At 36.2% G+C, this 18,684-nt stretch overlaps 2 protein-coding genes across 6 annotated transcripts in view; both read right to left on the reverse strand.

The window, feature by feature from the left end:
• The window catches only part of LOC142352206 (uncharacterized), a 354,267-nt gene that overhangs the window by 249,844 nt on the left and 85,739 nt on the right, over positions 1-18,684 (reverse strand). The gene's annotated exons all lie outside the window — the stretch shown is intronic.
• LOC142352178 (uncharacterized) lies at positions 697-18,233 on the reverse strand. 5 transcript variants are annotated; one of them, XM_075404598.1, is made up of 5 exons: positions 18,044-18,233; positions 16,558-16,650; positions 14,383-14,591; positions 7,678-7,875; positions 697-1,059 (listed from the first exon to the last, which is right to left on the reverse strand). In XM_075404598.1, the coding sequence occupies exons 3-5, from the start codon at positions 14,582-14,584 to the stop codon at positions 746-748; spliced, it is 714 nt and encodes a 237-aa protein (XP_075260713.1). In that variant the 5' UTR covers positions 14,585-14,591; positions 16,558-16,650; positions 18,044-18,233; the 3' UTR covers positions 697-745. The 5 variants fall into 5 exon arrangements, with proteins under 5 accessions (XP_075260713.1, XP_075260729.1, XP_075260721.1 ...); XM_075404614.1 differs by having other exon boundaries at positions 14,383-14,586; positions 16,537-16,650; XM_075404606.1 differs by having other exon boundaries at positions 16,537-16,650.

The following is an 18,684-nucleotide window of genomic DNA, read 5'->3' on the forward strand; positions in this document are numbered from 1 at the left end:
TTCATGTCCGGCGTATTCGGAATTTGCCAAAAAGTAAGAACCAAAAAAAATCTAAATATTGGGCGCACAGAGATATTATTTATTTATTTATTGGGGGACAGTATTTGACATAACAAAACTGATCATTATGCCGAAATAAGCTAAAGTTAACCAGAAACCAACCATTAATCCAACTTTCTAAAGTTGAAAAAATGGGGCTCAAATATTCCAGAAAATTGATTAGGTCACGTTTTTGGTAATCGGTTACAAATTGTTTTATATCAATTTCTTCGCGAACACGAATATACACGTAAACTATCGATTACAATTTACAAAATGCATATCCAAGCTGAGGTTTTCCAGACTTTAATCTCTGGTTAGGCCACACGTGTGAGTCAGACACTTGGGTTGGCCGCGGCACGGGGGGGGGGGGGGAGAGGGAGGGGTTCTTAACCAACTGAAAAAAGCTGTTAAAGAACCGTGAATGACTACATCGAAATGATCATTTATTCATCACTTGGCAATCCATACTTAAATTTGACCCCCCCCCCCCCCCCCCCACTTGATTTTGCTCAGATCCGGTGCTCAGGTCTTAGTAATTTACTATTGCGAGTTTGCTTCAAATATCTTATCAGAGGGAGCGAACCCTGCAAAAGATATAAATTGATCATAGGACAAGATTTGGAAAACCTCGCATTGCCAAAAAATTAGCCAGGAAAACCAAAAAATTACCCAGGTTTAATTTTCTGCAAATATTTTCCAGCAGTTATTCATTTTTGGGCACAATTTCTTCCTTTTCGCCCGCATTTTCCTCCTTTTTCCCACTGCAACAACACGCACCCAAGCACAGGAGAACCAAGGTTGTAATCGCAAAACCCGTCCCTACCCACCCCATCCCGTAAGCCCAAGTGCCGTATGCCTTTCTGGTCCCCTTCACGGTGGCACACTCCGGGCATAGCATGAAACAATGTGCCTGGCTGTAGGAGGCTTTAGACAGGTCTCTTTTTTCGTCTGTCATAAATTTGGGACAGGTAGAGTAGAGGTAGCTGGTCATGGACATACCAATTGCCAGGAATGTCACTAAATCAGAACAGGACATGCTTTCAGAAGTCATCGTTACGACCCGGGTCGAGGCTTGGTCATAAAATAATGTAAGATTAGCGGTGAATAGCGGTGAATGAAAAACCTTTTTCACCGCAAAGCGCCCGCATATTCTAGCGTTGAATGCGGTGAATTTTTGCGGCTTTTAGCTGTCAAAAAAATTTTCACCGCATTCACCCGATTTCTTACAAAAAAAAACTGCCGTACACTGGTTTGACCCTCTCACCTTCTGCATGTCAAGAATTTCTTTTTTCACTGCACCATCTTTCGCAGCAAAATAGCAAATTTGAGTATTGAAGTTTGGAGCTGATCTGGCGCTGATAAAGAGATGGAAACCAAAACCATCAGTCATTGTACATATGAACAGTCATGAAAATTCCATTATGCAGCAAAAACTGAAATTTCTATACCATAGGACATTTTTTCCCTCTAACACACTCACTTTCTCATTGAAAGAGAAAAAAACGAGCAGAATTGTGTTTCTTAGCAACAAATCGGATATACGGTAAAATTCAGAGTGATATGAGAACAAATATTTCGATTTTCAGGGACAAAACTTGCCTTGTGGTAAACTCCTTCAAAACTTTCCGTTGTCGGGTCTTTCCCGTTATAGCCATCCCCCCCCACCCAGCTCAGTGGTCAGATAACCTATAGCACCCCCGCCCCCAAACATGGGAATTACACCATAATGAGGACTGTAATTTCATGGGGGAGGCTATGATGGGAAAGACCCCCAATGTCTATAAAACAAATTTTACTATAAACATACTTGCAATAAAAAAACAACCAAAAAATAAAAACGACCTGCAGGTTCTGAAGAGATTCTATCAGCAAATCCTATAACGCATTGCATCCTCTAGTAAGACTCTTTCAAAATCTTGTAAGATTCTCAAGATAATAATTCAAAGTTGTCTCAGATAGAAAAGCAAAATTTGGAAACGTTTACAGCAAAACAAAAGCAAAACTGATAGCTATGACTCTTTTGTGATGCAGCCAACATTAATGGATCAATATCGAGCAGAAAGGAGGAAAAGTTGAATCAGTGAGAACTAAACAAAAAATATTAAAAAAATATCTATACTTTTCAGATGTAAAGATTGTTTTTAAAGGTGATGAATTATGCAAAATTCTCTTTCCAACTCTTTTCCTTTTTTAACAATCAGGATAAGAGAAAAATTGTTAACCATAATTCTCAAAAAGTTTCCAAGTTTTCCATGACGTTAGAAAGCACGAAAGTTGTTGCATGGCATATGTCAGAATTGGATTCAAGAACACAAATAACCGGTCTTCATTCTTTTCGTTGTTCAATTTTGGTTTTACGAACAGTGTGATTTTTCTTTACTCTTCTTCTGATGGTTCAGAAATAATACAGTAAGAAAAGAGACTGAAGTCACATAGGTTCCAGTAAAGTTCAGCTCAAACCATACTGCTCTCTTGGCATATTATCATTTTTTGAGACCTTTTTTCTGAAAAACCGTTTAACTAAGATTTCATTTTAAACGATTTAAACGATTTAGTAGTACCATAGCCTGTATACTACAAAAATTGTGTGACATTTCTTGACGCCATATTGTTTCAAACAAAAACACACAGAACCGGTCGTCGTTCTTTTCTTCTTTTCTTTGTTCAATTCTGGTTTTACATACAATATGGTTCTTTTTTTCTATTTAACTCTAATGGTTCAAAAATAAAACAGTAAGAAAAAAATTGAACTTATATAGATTTCATTAAACTTCAGCTCAAATCGTATCGTCTCTTTTGGTATATTGTCACTTTTTAGAGACTTTTTTCTGAAAATCAATTAACTGAGATTTCATTTTAAATGATATACACGAATTTGTAGTATAATAGCCACTATGCTACAAAAGTTGTGTGACTTTTCTTGACGCCATATTGTTTTTTTTATTGAATCAGTCTACGGCGTGACGATCACAACATTACTATTTTTGTGTGAGAATCCATTTTCTACTTCTATAACGGTTTATTCGAAATTGTTGCTTTTTAATCAGCTGGTTCCCTTTCAGATAAGAAGAGTGAACTAACTTTTGAGCAGAACTGTTTTGTATATTCTTTGGTAAGAAGGGGTTTTTGGTTCGTTATGTTAACTCAGCGACAAAAAACGTAACATTTTGTTGTACTAGCTACAAAAAAAGCAAACTGGGAAATACTTTTGATTGACAAAACTCCATATCTTGTCACTAAAAGTACAATTGAACGCTCAGTCGCTCACAAAAGGAGAATATATAAATTTGCCTTGAAAAAATCTGCACTGTTTATAACTTGAAACGAGTTTGAAACAGTCTCAAATATTCACTATTGACTACACTCTGTAAGTAGCGCCAGGATATAGTGATTTTTTTTACTCATTTCTACCACTTTTTAGATATCACTAGGTTTTTGCTATTCTTAGCGACTCTGAGTTTTATCGATTGTTACGCTTGTTGAGAGAATAGTAAAAAAAATAGTGTTAGTTTTGTGCTCTTTTACTACATTTGTCTAAATCTATTTTGCTTTTGTCATATGCCCAGAGAAGACAAAATTTTGTGCCAATGAGCATCAGCTTAAGGTGATAAGTTGGTTTCTCTGACAAATAAATATAGAGATTTAGGTTTTTTAATCATTTCATAAGTCCTTTTCCTGTATTTTGGTTTGAAATTTCTAAGATAAAAGGCAACTAAGACATTCTTTGATAAAGAATCTTGCCTGATTGAATTTACAGTTAAATCGACAAAGTTTGATGTTAATATTTCAGTGTGACTCAATGAAGAAAATACCTTTTCTGTGAACATTTGAACATATCTCAACAAAAAAGTACGCAGCGCAAAATTTTTTCGTTTAATTTTCTTATGAATTTTTTTCAAGCTTTTCGGATTGATAATTTCATGCATTTTAGAACTCCTTAAAATTTTTAAGAAGTCGTGGATTTCTTGGCAACCATGAGCATGACCATAGATATTTATGGTCTTCGATATGCGTGCAAAAAAATAAAAAAATAAATCTAACTGAGTTTGCTTTTTTGAAGGCCTAATGTAGTCAAAAGTTTCTAGTTTAGCTGTTCTCCGTATATTTTAAAACATTTTTTGATTTTGATTTTTATGCTAATTCATGGCACCATATGTATGGTCTTGGATGCGGCTCCTAAGATACGATGAACTTCTTTTTTTCCAAGTTTCTTGATGAGTTTTTCTCCATTCAGAGTGCAATGCACGGTTGTAATAGCTTTTCGAGTACTTTGGATTTTTACTATGGTCAGCTATATTGTTACCATAAACGCCGTACATGGCTTGGATATGGTTGCCAAGAAAAATTTATGGTTGTCAACCGGGGTTATAGCTAGTATTAGGCAGTGATAAAGCACAGTTGACGTAATTTTCAGTATAGATAAATAATTTTGATCACAGTACACCAGTGTAGTAGCGTAGAAAATTTACGCGGGTTTATAAATTAAATAGAATAAGTTAGTGATTTTGACGCGATTTAATAATCATTGTTTTACTCGTCGCCGGCGGCGTTTACTCCCACTAATGACTTGACACGTCGCAGAACATTAGTCTAACACATATATATATATATATATATATATATATATATATATATATATATGTGTATATATATGTATATATATATATATATATATATATATATATATATATACTGCAAATTTAAAAAAATCATGTTAAAAACGGTTTCACTCAATGGTCTTCAGGTTCCCTTTTAATTTATTAAAAACTGGAACGTCAAATGAAAATCCTCTAAGTACTTATTGGACCCCCGAATGGGTTTCAAAACTTGATCAGTACATCTCTAGTGAAAGGGTTGACAAATGGGCTCTTCTCCTCAGTTAGTTAGGCACCCCTTGTATATGTTTTAACATTATGTAGACTTTTGAATTAATTACACGTAGATTTTTGTCTGTTTTGCCCCCCCTGTCTTATATAACCAGTCTGTTTGCACTCCCAAATGTGTACCTTTTGGTGCTTAGACTTCCATTACTTCAGTCAAATAAATTGCCGGCATCGTCAGAAGATTGAAGGGATTGTTGTTTCTGGTTGCCAAAAAAATTAGTACCATATAGCCAATCCTATCTAAGATAAGGGCAAAAATAGTAAAAACACGCATTTTTCGCTTACGTTATTTCTCGCTTACGTTGTAAGAACAGTTCAATGACTGTAAAAATGTGTTAATTGCAAAAAATTTGCTGCATCCTTAACTTGTAAGTGCCGTTTGTCCATAATTGTATGTGTAATTTTATGAATTTCAAACAATATGCTAAAACATTTGTAAGTAGGGGTGCAAATGGACGTCGGGTGGGGGCAAAGCAGAAAAGATCCTACATCCGAATACACGTGAATGGTTATTTAGAAAGTATTAACAGAGCGATGGTTTGAAATTGATACATGTATATTAGTAACGTACTGCATATAATGTAAACATCCACCAAAAACTTGTTCTTGTTGCACTTTTAGGAACTGTGTGCTTTGTAGGATCTACTACTTTGATTTCCCTGACAAATGCTTGTTAGTGGTTGTTGATGTATTGTACCAGTCATTTAATTATCAACATAAGCAACTTTTCCAAAAGGGAGCAAAACTTTAATATTTGGATGGTGCCTAAGTTTGAGCTATATAGGAGTGGGGGGCTAGCGGAAACGATTCGACAAATCAGAGGTGATCATGTTATAGTTCACATCTTAAAATAATTGACAACTTGGCAAGTCCTGGTCACGACCTGTCGAATTTATGTCAAGTCGTGGACAAACAAGACTTAGTCAACACTCTAAAACTCTCTCGTAGGGAATCACACAATTTTTTCTCAGGTGATCAAAAATCAAGCGCTTTTTTGTGTGAAAAAAAGCGTCTCGTGTGATTTCACATGTGAAAATGTGATTAAAAATTACAAGATTTTCCGTGTGGTTGAGCGCACCCTTTAAATAAAGATTGTTTGGCAAGCTGCCAGCTAATTTTTTATTAGTTGTATTAAAAAGTCATGAAATGAACACGAAAGTGAGAATTTTCATGAACGCTGATTCTGGTTTGAATGTTGGAACCCAGAAAAAATCAGCCTAGCTTAGAATTGAGAGGTTTCTCTGAACTTTGACTATTATGTATTAGGCATTAAAAAAATTCCTGATAAAACTTGATCAAATTGAACCGGACTCAAAAGCAGTTGAATAGGAACAACAAAAAAAATTCAGCAAAAGAAACCAGCCAAAACGATTGTTTTTTGTCACATATGTTAGACCTCCCACTTCAATGAACCTTGATTGGATCCGTCAAAAGAAAAATTGACCGTTTCTCTCGAATGACGACATTCACAGCAAAATAATAAAACCAAAACTAATGCTTTTGCTTGCTATATCACTATTTATTTAAAACTTGAAAAAATGTTTTTCATTTAGAACTGACTTTCGAGAGCGCAACTTATTCATTTCTTTGAAATATTCTGCCAGAAATCAACGTGAGGGGTGCTGAGGAACTAGAAATATTTTCTCTGCACATGATTTTTAGACTACACGATTTTTCGGGAAAAAAGACACACAATAAATCTGTCTGTCACATGATCTTTCATGTAAATTGACATGAATTTATTGGGTTTGTTTTTACAATTTTTAGGTGTGATTTACATGAATTTTTTTGCAAATTTTTATGAAAAACGACACCAATTTTCGTTTGTTGGTGCATAATTTTTGTGCTATTTCACATGAGTTTTCACGTGATTAACACATGAGATTTCTTGTGGCTTTACATGAGAAATCGCATGAAGGGCTTGCCTGTCTTGTGCTCTTTTTCGTATCATGGAGAGCTTTGAAGCCAATACAGCAAGAATGGTGACCCTTCCCTCACGTTATTGAACGAGAGAAGAGCAAAAATAAATACTATCCTCAGGACTTACCAATACTTAACATCTGATTTAAGAGTTGGCAAGCCTAAAAGTGACATGATCACAGCTCTGATGAACAACTGATCAACGACTTGCAATTTCGCCAAAACGATAATGAATCAGTCCGATACTACTGTTCTATGACGCATTAGTTTGAAAATGTTTTGAAACGAGGTTAGTGAAGTCAAACCCTCAATAACGAGGATTTAAAAGTAGTTGTCGAATGACTGGATTTTACAGACGTAGGTGATAAAAAACGTTCAGTAACCCAACTATCCAATGGCACTAAGTACAACCGCATTAACGGATAGAAAAGTCATGTAAATCTGTAGGGTAGCCCCCCCCCTATGATTGGGGGGCTACCCAGTGAAGCGAAACTTGATACACCTTGTCAAGACATGCAAGATCTTGGCAGTCTTGACATAACATGTACTATCTTACCAAGATCTTGATAGGACAAAAATTCTTGATACATCTTGATAAGATCTTGCCATGATCTTATGAAGGTGTATCACGAAAATTTCTAGATAAAACTTGAGCCAAGATAAGGTTAAAACGGCAATAAAAATTTCCCAGAATTTGAGAGGCGTAATAAGTAATCAAAATGTAGTGTTTGCTCTTTTCCACAACATTTATTTTTAAGTTGCTCTCTTCAAGACTTTATGCGACCACTAACCGGGGGGGGGGGGGGCAAATTTTTAGCTGCAACTGACTTACAGGTCAAGGAAGCAAATAGGAGTATAATCAGCCTGGGTATACAATTCTTGAATTCCAGGAAAGTGAGTAGGAAGACATTGATGAATGCCAAAATAGCCCCCACCAGCAGAGTAGCCACTGCACTCATGTTTTTACTGTTATATTGGTCAAAGCTGTACTGGTGACCATTCGCGAATGTGAACTCCCCGCCATTGAGTTCTAAACAACAAAACACAAATTAACAGTAAAAGTGGAATCGTTCGAAATCGTTTACCCCCCAATCCCCCCACCCTGCTTAGAGGTTCATATAACTTTGACGCTCCCAGGCGTACGTGCATTTTGTTACATAGTAACGTGGTAAACAACAACACATAATATGTAATTTAAAGGGAGCAGAAAAATACGGGGGGGGCGAGAATAGATCCCGACCCATGATAAGGTGCACGACCCAAGCCAGCCCTGATCAGACTGACTTGGGTCGCGCACGAGGGGTAAAACGCGACCACTCCACAGAGTCTGGCATCACTGTCTACGGTCTGGATAGTCTGCTCAGGACCCTATCCAGAGTCTGCATGGTCATATCAGGGCACTACTTACGGTCTGGACAGTCTGATCAGAGCCCGCCGAGAGTCTCGATTGTCTCATCAGAGCGTGGTCTAGGATCTGGATAATTTTGTGGTATTGACTGAATAGTCTGAACAGAGCTCTTTCCAGAGTCTGTATTGTCTGATCAGAAACCATTCAAGAGTCTGGAATGAAGTGGATCTGACACCCCCGGTGCGCAACCAAAGTGGATCTGGCACCCCCAGTGTGCGACTCAATTCGGTCTGACACCCCAAGTGCGCGACTGAAAACTGTCTGATCAGAGCCAACTTTGGTCTGGATCCTCTGATCAGAGAAGATTTTGGTCTGGATAGTTTGATCAGTGCTGGCTTGGGTCGCGCACCTCATCCTGGCCAATCAGCACCAAGTACTTTTGCCCAATTTGAGTGATTATACGATATACAGATCAAGGTGTGATTTAATGATCAGAAAGACGAGCTAAAGTAATGGCCGATAATCTCTTTTATAGGTTTGACCATTAACGCACACCTCCACACTCAGAGTTGCCAACCAGCGTTGAATATCAATAATAATAATAATAATAAATTTTAGACCTCAATTTTAATTTTGGTTTTATTTTTGCTTCAAATTTTATAACCACCAAGGCTATTTTTTGCTACAAAATACGATAAATGTCTTGACGGAAGTGTCATTGTCTTTACGTGCAGAGATCTGCGAGAGGTGCTGAATTGTTTGAACTAACTCTTCAGCCTGATTTGGGCAAAATATGATTCCTTAGCCCACTATTCCCTAAATGCCGGGTAGTAAAGACATACAATTTGCTGGCACAGTCTTCGTTTACTCAAATTGGGGCACTTACTGCCTCCATTTCCTAAGAATGTGTTCTGGACCAATCGGTTTGGCTAATGTCTTTCGCTAAATTAAGTAGTTATTTATAAAAAAAATTGATAAATTATTGTTGATGTATTAGTTTTTCGTTCGCCAGAATAACTCAAATAAAAATACTTGGCTTTTTCGTTCAGCCGCGCAGCGATAGGCAGGCCAATTATTGTTTCATCGTTGATTTTTGCAATGAAAAATAAATAGCACTGTATTTTGGCTCTGTGTTTTTAGAAAATTGTATTGAATTTTTTTATCCCAATTAAAAAATAAGTCTGTGTTCTCTTCAGGTTCAGTTATTGAAACGTCTCTCATTTAATTTCAAAAAAACCAAATAAATAAAAAGTGTGTTTTTTGAGCAACGCTCGCAGTTTTATAGCTACAAAAATGTGTTTCAATAATTTTTAAATGAAGTCATGAGTTTTGCGAGTATTTGTAGATCTTTTTGTAGTCCTATGAAACAGTCCCATGAATTGAAACTCTGCATCTGTAACTATGGAACTATGGAGCTGATTGAAAAACTATCTAAAGCTTTCAGGTTGTACCTAATGGTTTTTCGCTATTACAATTTGATAACTTGGTATGATTTTTTTGGATAGTTTTCAATAAATTGACCTTTTATCTGTCAAAATAGTCATTTGAAAAACATTTGAAACAATTATTTGTTTTGATAGAAGAGCATTAAAAGCAAGTCTGTTTGCGGTCTGGATGTGGAACATAAGAAATCAAACTTTAAACGGATTGTTAAGGGGAGTTGACGTTTCTTTCAAACATTTTTTGTTTTTTCTGTTTTGTTTTTATGTTAATTACTGACTATAAGAATTTCAAATCAAGGTTCATTTATCGATAGTTCAAATTAGGTAGGATCTGAGGCCAGTGAACATACATTATTACTTTAGCGAAAAGCTTATGGTTCTTGCTGCTTCAACACGGTGAGTAAAATTGTTTGTGAAAATTTGAGTTCCGCCTGTAGTCGTTTTTATTTTGTAGTCTTTTAACATAGTCTCACTAATGAAAAGTCTGATTGGATTACTAGGTGTCAGAATTTTTTACTATTTACTTTTTCTAAAGAAAGGCTTGAGCTCGGCCATATCTTTCTGAGCTTTGCCGAATTTTTTTTCATTTTTTTGTCTTATTTTTTGCGTAGTAGTTTACAAAATGAGAGTTCTTATCTTCTTTCAATCGAACTAGATTGTAGTCTTTTTAGGAGTTTTATCAATTAAATGTCGATTTTTCGTTTGAATACTACGAGTTTTCAAAGCATTTTCTGAACATTTTCCATTTGGTGGAGTCTCTTCCGACTACTTCTTTAAAAATCACCATAGCTACAAGTCTCATATCCGTTTTCTCTTAAATCGAATTTTCGACTTTTGCCTGTATTTGTTTTCGTAGTTGTATGACATCTTGATAATAACTGCTCTCAATGGCCTGTTATGGCTGTATAAATTATGCTATTTAAGGATTTCAGTTGGTAGCTATATTGTCCGCTTTTATTTTGTCCGCTATATTGTCCGCTTTTGGTAGCTATATTGTCCGCTTTTATTTTGTCTACTTGTTAATTATATTTTGTCTACTTGTTAATTTATTTTGTCCGCTATATTGTCCACTTTTGGTAGCTATATTGTCCGCTTTTATTTTGTACGCTATATTGTCCGCTTTTGGTAGCTATATTGTCCGCTTTTATTTTGTCTACTTGTTAATTATATTTTGTCTACTTGTTAATTTATTTTGTCCGCTATATTGTCCGCTTTTGGTAGCTATATTGTCCGCTTTTATTTTGTCTACTTGTTAATTATTCCCAATAAAGCGAGTTCTCATATACTTTCCAGTTAAACGCAAGTCAGTTTGTTCAGTTTAGATTTTATCTGATTCTTTTTTGACTTTTTAATTATTTTTTTTTCAAATGAGCGACAGTGAGTGTTGGAACTAATTATTGCTTTTTATTTTTTATTTGATTTTTTTTTGTTTTTCTTCCCTTTTATTTTTCATAGCAGGTATTATCGACCCTCTAATGATACATTATTTAAACTCTTTAGTGATTTGGGCGAATTTTAAATGGATACAAACGTGTCTGATGCGTAGCGCATCTAGAGTGACGTTTCACAGAGACATCCCTTATTGACAAACTTATAACCAAAATCCCGGTAATAGCAGTACCACCGGGATATGAGTATAACCCCATTTGATCAAATTTTTTATTTCATTGCCGTTTGTGACCAAACAAAGACTTGGTTTGCACTAATAGTTGTTTTTGTAGCCTGGTATAAACCGAGACTACCCATTACAGTTTACGTGTTTCTTAATTAATGTCTAAGAATATTAATAAATATTGTTCGCAATCTACCAGAGGGAGGATGCGGTTCCTAAAATTCTGCTTGCAAAATTTTCTGAATAAAACTTTGATAGTCATAGAAAGACTGTTTCGTAATTTTGGGAATTGAGAGAATCGGAGTAAACATTTTTTATGTGCAAAAATTTTTAAAAAACCCTATTACACATAAAAGATCGATAAACAAAGTGCTGAGATACAAAACGTTGTTTGTTGGCAGTATGATCCGAACCTAATTGAAAAGAATTTTTGCCAAAATATTCTCTTTTCAAGCATCAGGTCCAACAAAAACAAAACCACTAGCTTGCTTTCTTAACTTGTGCTCACAATGTTGCCATGTGATTTCAAATATTTGACGGAGCAGACAAAAATCACAGAATGTGTATTCTCCAACAATCTACACCAAGCACAGACTGAGAAGTCTGTATTCTCTTTTAAATAACACATGCACACTTAACTTCAGTCAGACTATTAGAAAGTAGCACTATGTGTTTACCATCGACTCCGGTACTGTATATCATTGCCATCGTTATAGTTGAAGTTCATCTTCAGTGTTTTAGAGAATTGGTTAGTTAGAGAGAACTAGGTGAGTCTACTTGTGAAAGGAGCCCAATTTGGATCTGCCTTAAAATTGATGGAGAATCCCTTGAAAGATTCATTATGAAAAATTTTTGAAAAGCTCAAGTTAAAAAAGACCCTTTGTGCTTTCATGGTAAGAGTCTTCTTGGTTCCCAGAAGTGATACATAGATCAGTTCACATATTTCATTAACCATGCTGGAATATTATCTCGACCAATCTAACCAAATATTACAGAAAATTTAGTGAAAAACAATTATGATAGAAGAAACAACTCTATTGGGCATTAAATTTTGGTAATGTTTGAACTTTAGCTTCAGATTCACCGTAGCTTGACCAATTTTGGCTGCAATGGTGGTACCACGTGAAAGTTTCAGACGTAAAAAGTGGCCATAGTCACCAAAAAATAGCAATGCTGCTCATGAAAAGGACAGTCTGAAATGTGGGAAATAATATGAAAAAAGGCAGCTGAGAACAGACCGCTGTGGCCTAATGCTGTTCCGCTGCGATTACGCGGGGACCACAATTATTATCTTCATTTTTATTTTCAAGAAGTCATCAATCACTTTGAAATTTTTCAAATTATGACAACTATCCGTGAGCAGTAAAAACATAAAGTAGCTTCCATATATTTTCAGAACAAAACAGACTCCATTTTTGTGTAGAACTCATTGTTCTCTTATCCAATAAGACCCCAAATGTTTTCATTCAGTTTCTGACCTACTGTGTTATCATGAGCTTGTTTGTAATCATGATAAATGTATGCTTGTTATAAACCTTTTCAGTTCATGGATATGAAGATAATTTTAAGGCTGTTCGGCGCGTCCCGTGAAGACAAATCATCTTTGTCTTTCCTTGTCATGTACTTTTTCGAAGAATTCAGAAGAGATTCTTCAGCAGAAAGATTATACAATTGTTAGGTGTTCTAAGCAGGCGCAACTACTGTGAAAATGGGAAAAGTGCCAGCACTGGATTCGAACCAGCATCTCTTACCTGCAAGCCTAGTGTGCTACCCATTTACACCATTTGGTCTTAATCTCTCGAACTTTGGCGTATGTTATAACCAGTTCTCACGTTCTTTCTTGTCTCTCGGGGCTTAATTTCTTTAGCCGCGTATACGTTGAACAAATAGAGCTTCTTGTCAAGCTATGATAAGCTTATCTTATGATCATTTTACATTAAGTTGTTCGCTCTCAACATTCCAACAAAATCTAAGTACGTTCAATACAATTATGCATAATAACTATTGTGCCATGCGGGTCCTCCAAAAAACGTTTTCCCCTCGTATAGTATTCTTCATCCGCTTTTTTCGGAGGTCCAATTTGTAGTTCCAATTTGGAGGTCCATCAACAGAATTTTTGGATCTTTTCAACAACTGCCCCCCCCCCCTTTTTCAAAAGGGGTGGCTATTCTTGAATAGAATTTAAGCGAGCCATTTATTAACCAATCAGAGACCAGTAATAGCGGTGACGTCTTAACAAATAGACTACCAAAATGTAGAAATTTCAACGATTGTGATTGAATGAGAAATTTAAAACACTGTACCTTTATGCGTTCAATTAGCCTAAATTGGATATAACCTAAAGCTAGGTTATTTTTTTTACCGCATCTGGCCATGCTTTGCGGGTCATGGCCATGCCTCAGCGGCCCGTGGGACTTGATATGAATTAATCACAACCGAACGTGAGACCAGTTTCCCCCCATAAAAGTATAATTTGTCTATTTCGGCTTATCGCGATTTCTGAGCAATTGTACGTTAGCACGCATATACTATTTTAAAACATGGAGAGTTTGTTGAGCAATCAGCCAATCAGAGAACAATATTCCTATTTTCTCATTTGTGATTGGTCAGCAGTAAAAATTCTATATTTTAGTACGTCTGCCATTTTCACTAGCGCCAGTAATAGCTTTCCACGCTTGCACATTCTATGTTAAATTGAATAGAATAAAATACGCGATGGTATGGCAACTAGCCGAACCGGAATACAAAGCGAAAAGAGTTTCCGACTGACGGGTCGGCGGGCGCGCTTTGCGCGCGTCGCGGCGATAACCGACCCGCGATTTCCGGATTACATCCCACAGCGCATGAGAGGCATGGCCGTGAACAGTGACCCGCAATCGCGCTTAAATTATTATTCGGCTATCTAAACTGTAGGCCACCGAATATTGTGGTAAAGCATAGCACAGAAGGGGTGGCGATTCTCTACTAGGTACCAAAGGGGGGGGCAATTGTTGAAAAGATCCAAATTTTTCTTAAATTTCTTAAATAAATGTGTTGCTCTTTCATTTTACAGGTTTGTTAATTCTATGTCATTTTGAAGCTATGTCAATTTGATGTAAGCGCAGGGGTGTGAATGAAGAAGGAAAAATTACTAACTTGACAGTTTATTGCAATGATTCTTGTCATCCCCCATCGCTTTATGGCACTGTTCCCAGAACCCAATTCCACACTCGCTTTTGTTTCCCCCCACATCAGCCTCACATTTGAATATTCTGTCAGCATTTGTGAGAAGGGTGAAAAGGGCTGTCATGAATGTGAACACCAGACTCAAAATCACCATCAACTTTCCACAATCCATGTCTGCCCTAGTCGAAAACAAATGGAAAGTTTATAAAAATTTATAAACAAATTATATATGTCTAGCATTATTATCTACCAATTTATATATCTTTATAAATTATCCATTATTTTCAAAAATATATAATGTTTTTCGAATGGTTTCAATTACATGTGAAATGCACAAAAGGGCCTTTGCGTGAGTTAGAGAAAACTTGTAGAAACCCGGGCTGATCATCCAGAGCATTCCAGTACTGAACCAGTGTAAATCAATAGACTGTATATAAACATTTTTACCCTTGTGCAGATTCTGTTCATGCCAAAATATAGACTGATCAGTCTAGTCTATATTTCAGAGTAAAATTGATCTGTCCATTACTATTTTCATACAATTATCAGTTTAATTAACATTATTGTGTACCTCTTGTCAGCCTAAAACCATTCTGTTCTGAACCTGTTTCAACTCTGATTGTCAGCCTGAAATACATTGTTTTTATTCTGTTTCAGCGCTGATTGTCGGTCACACCACAGGCATATTCACACCATTCTGCATCACACCACAGGCAAATTCACACCATTCTGCATCACACCACAGGCATATTCACACCATTCTGCATCACACCACAGGCATATTCACACCATTCTGCATCACACCACAGGCATATTGACACCATTCTGCATCACACCACAGGCATATTCACACCATTCTGCATCACACCACAGGCATATTCACACCATTCTGCATCACACCACAGGCATATTGACACCATTCTGCATCACACCACAGGCATATTCACACCATTCTGCATCACACCACAGGCAAATTCACACCATTCTGCATCACACCACAGGCATATTCACACCATTCTGCATCACACCACAGGCATATTCACACCATTCTGCATCACACCACAGGCAGATCCACACCATTCTGCATCACACCACAGGCATATTCACACCATTCTGCATCACACCACAGGCATATTCACACCATTCTGCATCACACCACAGGCATATTCACACCATTCTGCATCACACCACAGGCATATTCACACCATTCTGAGTCACACTGCGCACACAAAGCGGCAGGCTCCCCGAACGCACCCCGAACGCTCCCCGAACGCACCCCGAACGCGCCCCAGACGGATCCCGAAATATCCAGAATCAGTGAAAGTAGCAGTATGCACACGATATGTAGTACGTATGTAGTACGTATGTAGCTGTTTTAACTGGTAACGTGTCGTTACAGCGAAATGCATGCATTCTGCATGCATTTTGCATGCTTTTCTGACTTGCTCACCATATTTCAACATTTTCGAAATTTTCAATGCACTGTTTTTAACTCTGAAATGACTCTGAACAATCTGAATAGTTGTTCTGTTTTTCTTCTGGGCATAATGACCAACTTTTTTGATGTAAATAAGCTGTTTCAGTACTGGTTTTGCAAGATAATATGGAGATACTCAGGCTCAGTAGTGAAATACTCTGGGTGGTCAGCCCGGGAAATACCGAAAATCGTTCGATGAAATATTTTGAAATTTTGCATTATAATCTACCAATTTATAAATCTTTATAAATTATCTATTATTTTCATAAAAAATTGTAAATATTTATAAATTATCCATTATTTTTCGACTAGGGTGGGTTTGTCTCGCCTATTCAAACTCTGCTGGTTATCCCTAGTCGAGGCCTCGACTTCATAAAATACCTTAATTTTTTTTTTTGGGGGGGGGGGGTCTTTATGAGCGGAGTATATAATATGGTTGATTACATACATGTTGGAGGACCCTTATTAAAGTCGTTTTAACTCGGACTATTAAAAGCTTGTTCTATTGATTCTATTTAAATCTACAGATAATCAAAAATTTTAAACCAAAGGTAATCTTCATAGCAGCAAATTTTTTGATTCAATGAAAGTTGTTAGTTATTGTCGGCTGAAAATATTAATGAAGTTTTATGTAGAAGATAGACCACCGGATTTTTCAAGACAATAACCGTCAGAGTTCTATTACGGCTTCGACTAATCTGTCAGGTGTTAATTAAGTGAGTTGCCGTGATCAATTTGAACTCGTCTCAACCTCTGTCCGTCTAAAATGAAAATAATTTTCAAAAATTATTTTAAAGACCCGTCAATGAAAAACCGAAGTTCGTGCCGTAGTAAACGTAACATCAACCAAAAACTTCAGTTTATTCCCCGGGTCGAGGTTTCACCGCCATTCAACGCAAAATTATGTAAGATAAGCGGTTAATGCGGATATTTTTGTAAGATAAGCGGTGAATGCGGTGAAGTTACATAAATCAGGCGGTGAATGCGGTGAAAAAAAAACTTTATCGGCTTGTAGCGCTGAAATTACATAATTTAACCGCTGAATTTAACGGTGAAATTACATAAATTCACCGCTTCGAAAAAAAGTGTCCAAATTATGTAAGATAAGCGGTGAATGCGGTGAAATTACATAAAATCACCGCTCAACTTAGTGGTGAACTTACATAAATTCACCGCTTATAAAAAATTGTTAAAGATGTTTGAGATCAGCAAAGAAACGGTGAAATTAATGGTGAGTGTGGGAGGAATTGTTAGATTTGCCTTCCCACTAAAACTACCCCTTAATCTTACATATTTTTGACACTTTTTCTTAGCGGTGAATTTATGTAATTTCACCACTAGAGTAAGCGGTGAACTTACAAAAATTCACCACATTTCACCGCTAAAATATGTAATTTCACCGCTAAAAATTGCAAATCTTACAAAAATTCACCGCGCATGTTTTGCAGAAAGTGGAGTGAATTCGATTTATATTCAAACAAAAAATAATAGCATTTAGTGAGAGATGGCGCAGTGGAAGAAAAAGTGGATGACATGCAGGAGGTGAGAGGTTCGGACCCTTGTAAGGGCGGTGAAATTACATATTTTAGCGGTGAATTGTGGTGAATTTTTGTAAGATCACCGCTTAGTCTAGCGGTGAACTTACATAATTTCACCGCACTTCACCGCAAAATTATGTACGAAATTTGCGGTGAAAAAACTAACTTTTCACCGCTTATCTTACATATTTTTGCATTTTTTCTCGACCCGGGTCTCAATGACAAAGGAAAAAACTTCTTAAGTTAAAAAGGAAAAAAATCTATTTTCCTTTACGTCATCTGTATTTATATATATATATATATATATATATATATATATATATATATAAATATATATATATATATATATATATATAAATATATATATTTATATCTATTTGTATATATATTTATATATTTATATATATGTATTATATATATATATATATATATATATATATATATATATATGTATGTATGTATAAATATAAAAGCGGGTACTTTGCGTTAATATTTTTCTTCGCCGCTTTTCACTGCAATTCTTACATCATTTTTTCGACAAAACCTCAACCCGGGAATCAAGACAGGCAGGAGTTCCTAATTCAACTAATTCAATTAAGTGAAAAATGTTGTTTACCTTTCAATCGTCTTCGCAGGACTGTCTCGGAATAACTTTAACTATAATTGTTGTACTGTCTGAGCTTCATTAAGTTTACATTTGACATTTGAATCTGTATTTCTTGTCCACTCTAAGACAAAAAGTCTCCTCTGCTCGAAATTGAGACTGTACCTGTAGTTGACTTTTTCTGTTTTCCCTCCAATTTGTGGTCTACTTTTTCTAATTATGGAGTTGATGCGAATTTGGAAAATAAACAAGAAAGGAGCTTAAATGACGCATATTTGTATTTCGAACTACGAGACAAAGCATCTTCTATTCACATCTTTTTTGAAAATCGCGAAGTAAACCTTAAACATGAAGCTAGTGTTATCAAAAGATCTTTTTAAATATAAATGACTGGACTAATGCAAGACGCGGTTCTGAGAGTGGTTTATTGTTGCCCATAGCAAGGGTTTTGAGCTGAAAAAAAATCGAATGCGAGAAGTTTTTTTCCTCCTGCAGCTGATGAGCTTCGTACCTATCCATTCAACTCAAAACTACTCCTGCAGAAAAAGAAAAGGCTGGATTAATTTAAACGGGTTTCAAAATCTCAACAGAACAATAAGAGAAACAACTATAAACGACCTTGAATAGATATGAATTGACTATTTTCTTTTTCA

This window comes from Convolutriloba macropyga, chromosome 1 (genome assembly GCF_964194025.1).
Source record: "Convolutriloba macropyga chromosome 1, txConMacr16.3, whole genome shotgun sequence".
NCBI classification, from domain to species: Eukaryota; Metazoa; Xenacoelomorpha; order Acoela; family Convolutidae; genus Convolutriloba; species Convolutriloba macropyga.

Bases quoted from the DNA above. Each gene is read 5' to 3' on its own strand.
- LOC142352178 (XM_075404624.1), bottom strand. From the start codon at position 14,584: ATGGATTGTGGAAAGTTGATGGTGATTTTGAGTCTGGTGTTCACATTC. The intron at 7,876-14,382 runs GTTAGTAATTTT...TTTGTTGTTTAG, and splicing joins TCATTGCAATAAACTGTCAA to AACTCAATGGCGGGGAGTTC. The intron at 1,060-7,677 runs GTAAGTCAGTTG...GTTCTGATTTAG, and splicing joins CCTATTTGCTTCCTTGACCT to TGACATTCCTGGCAATTGGT.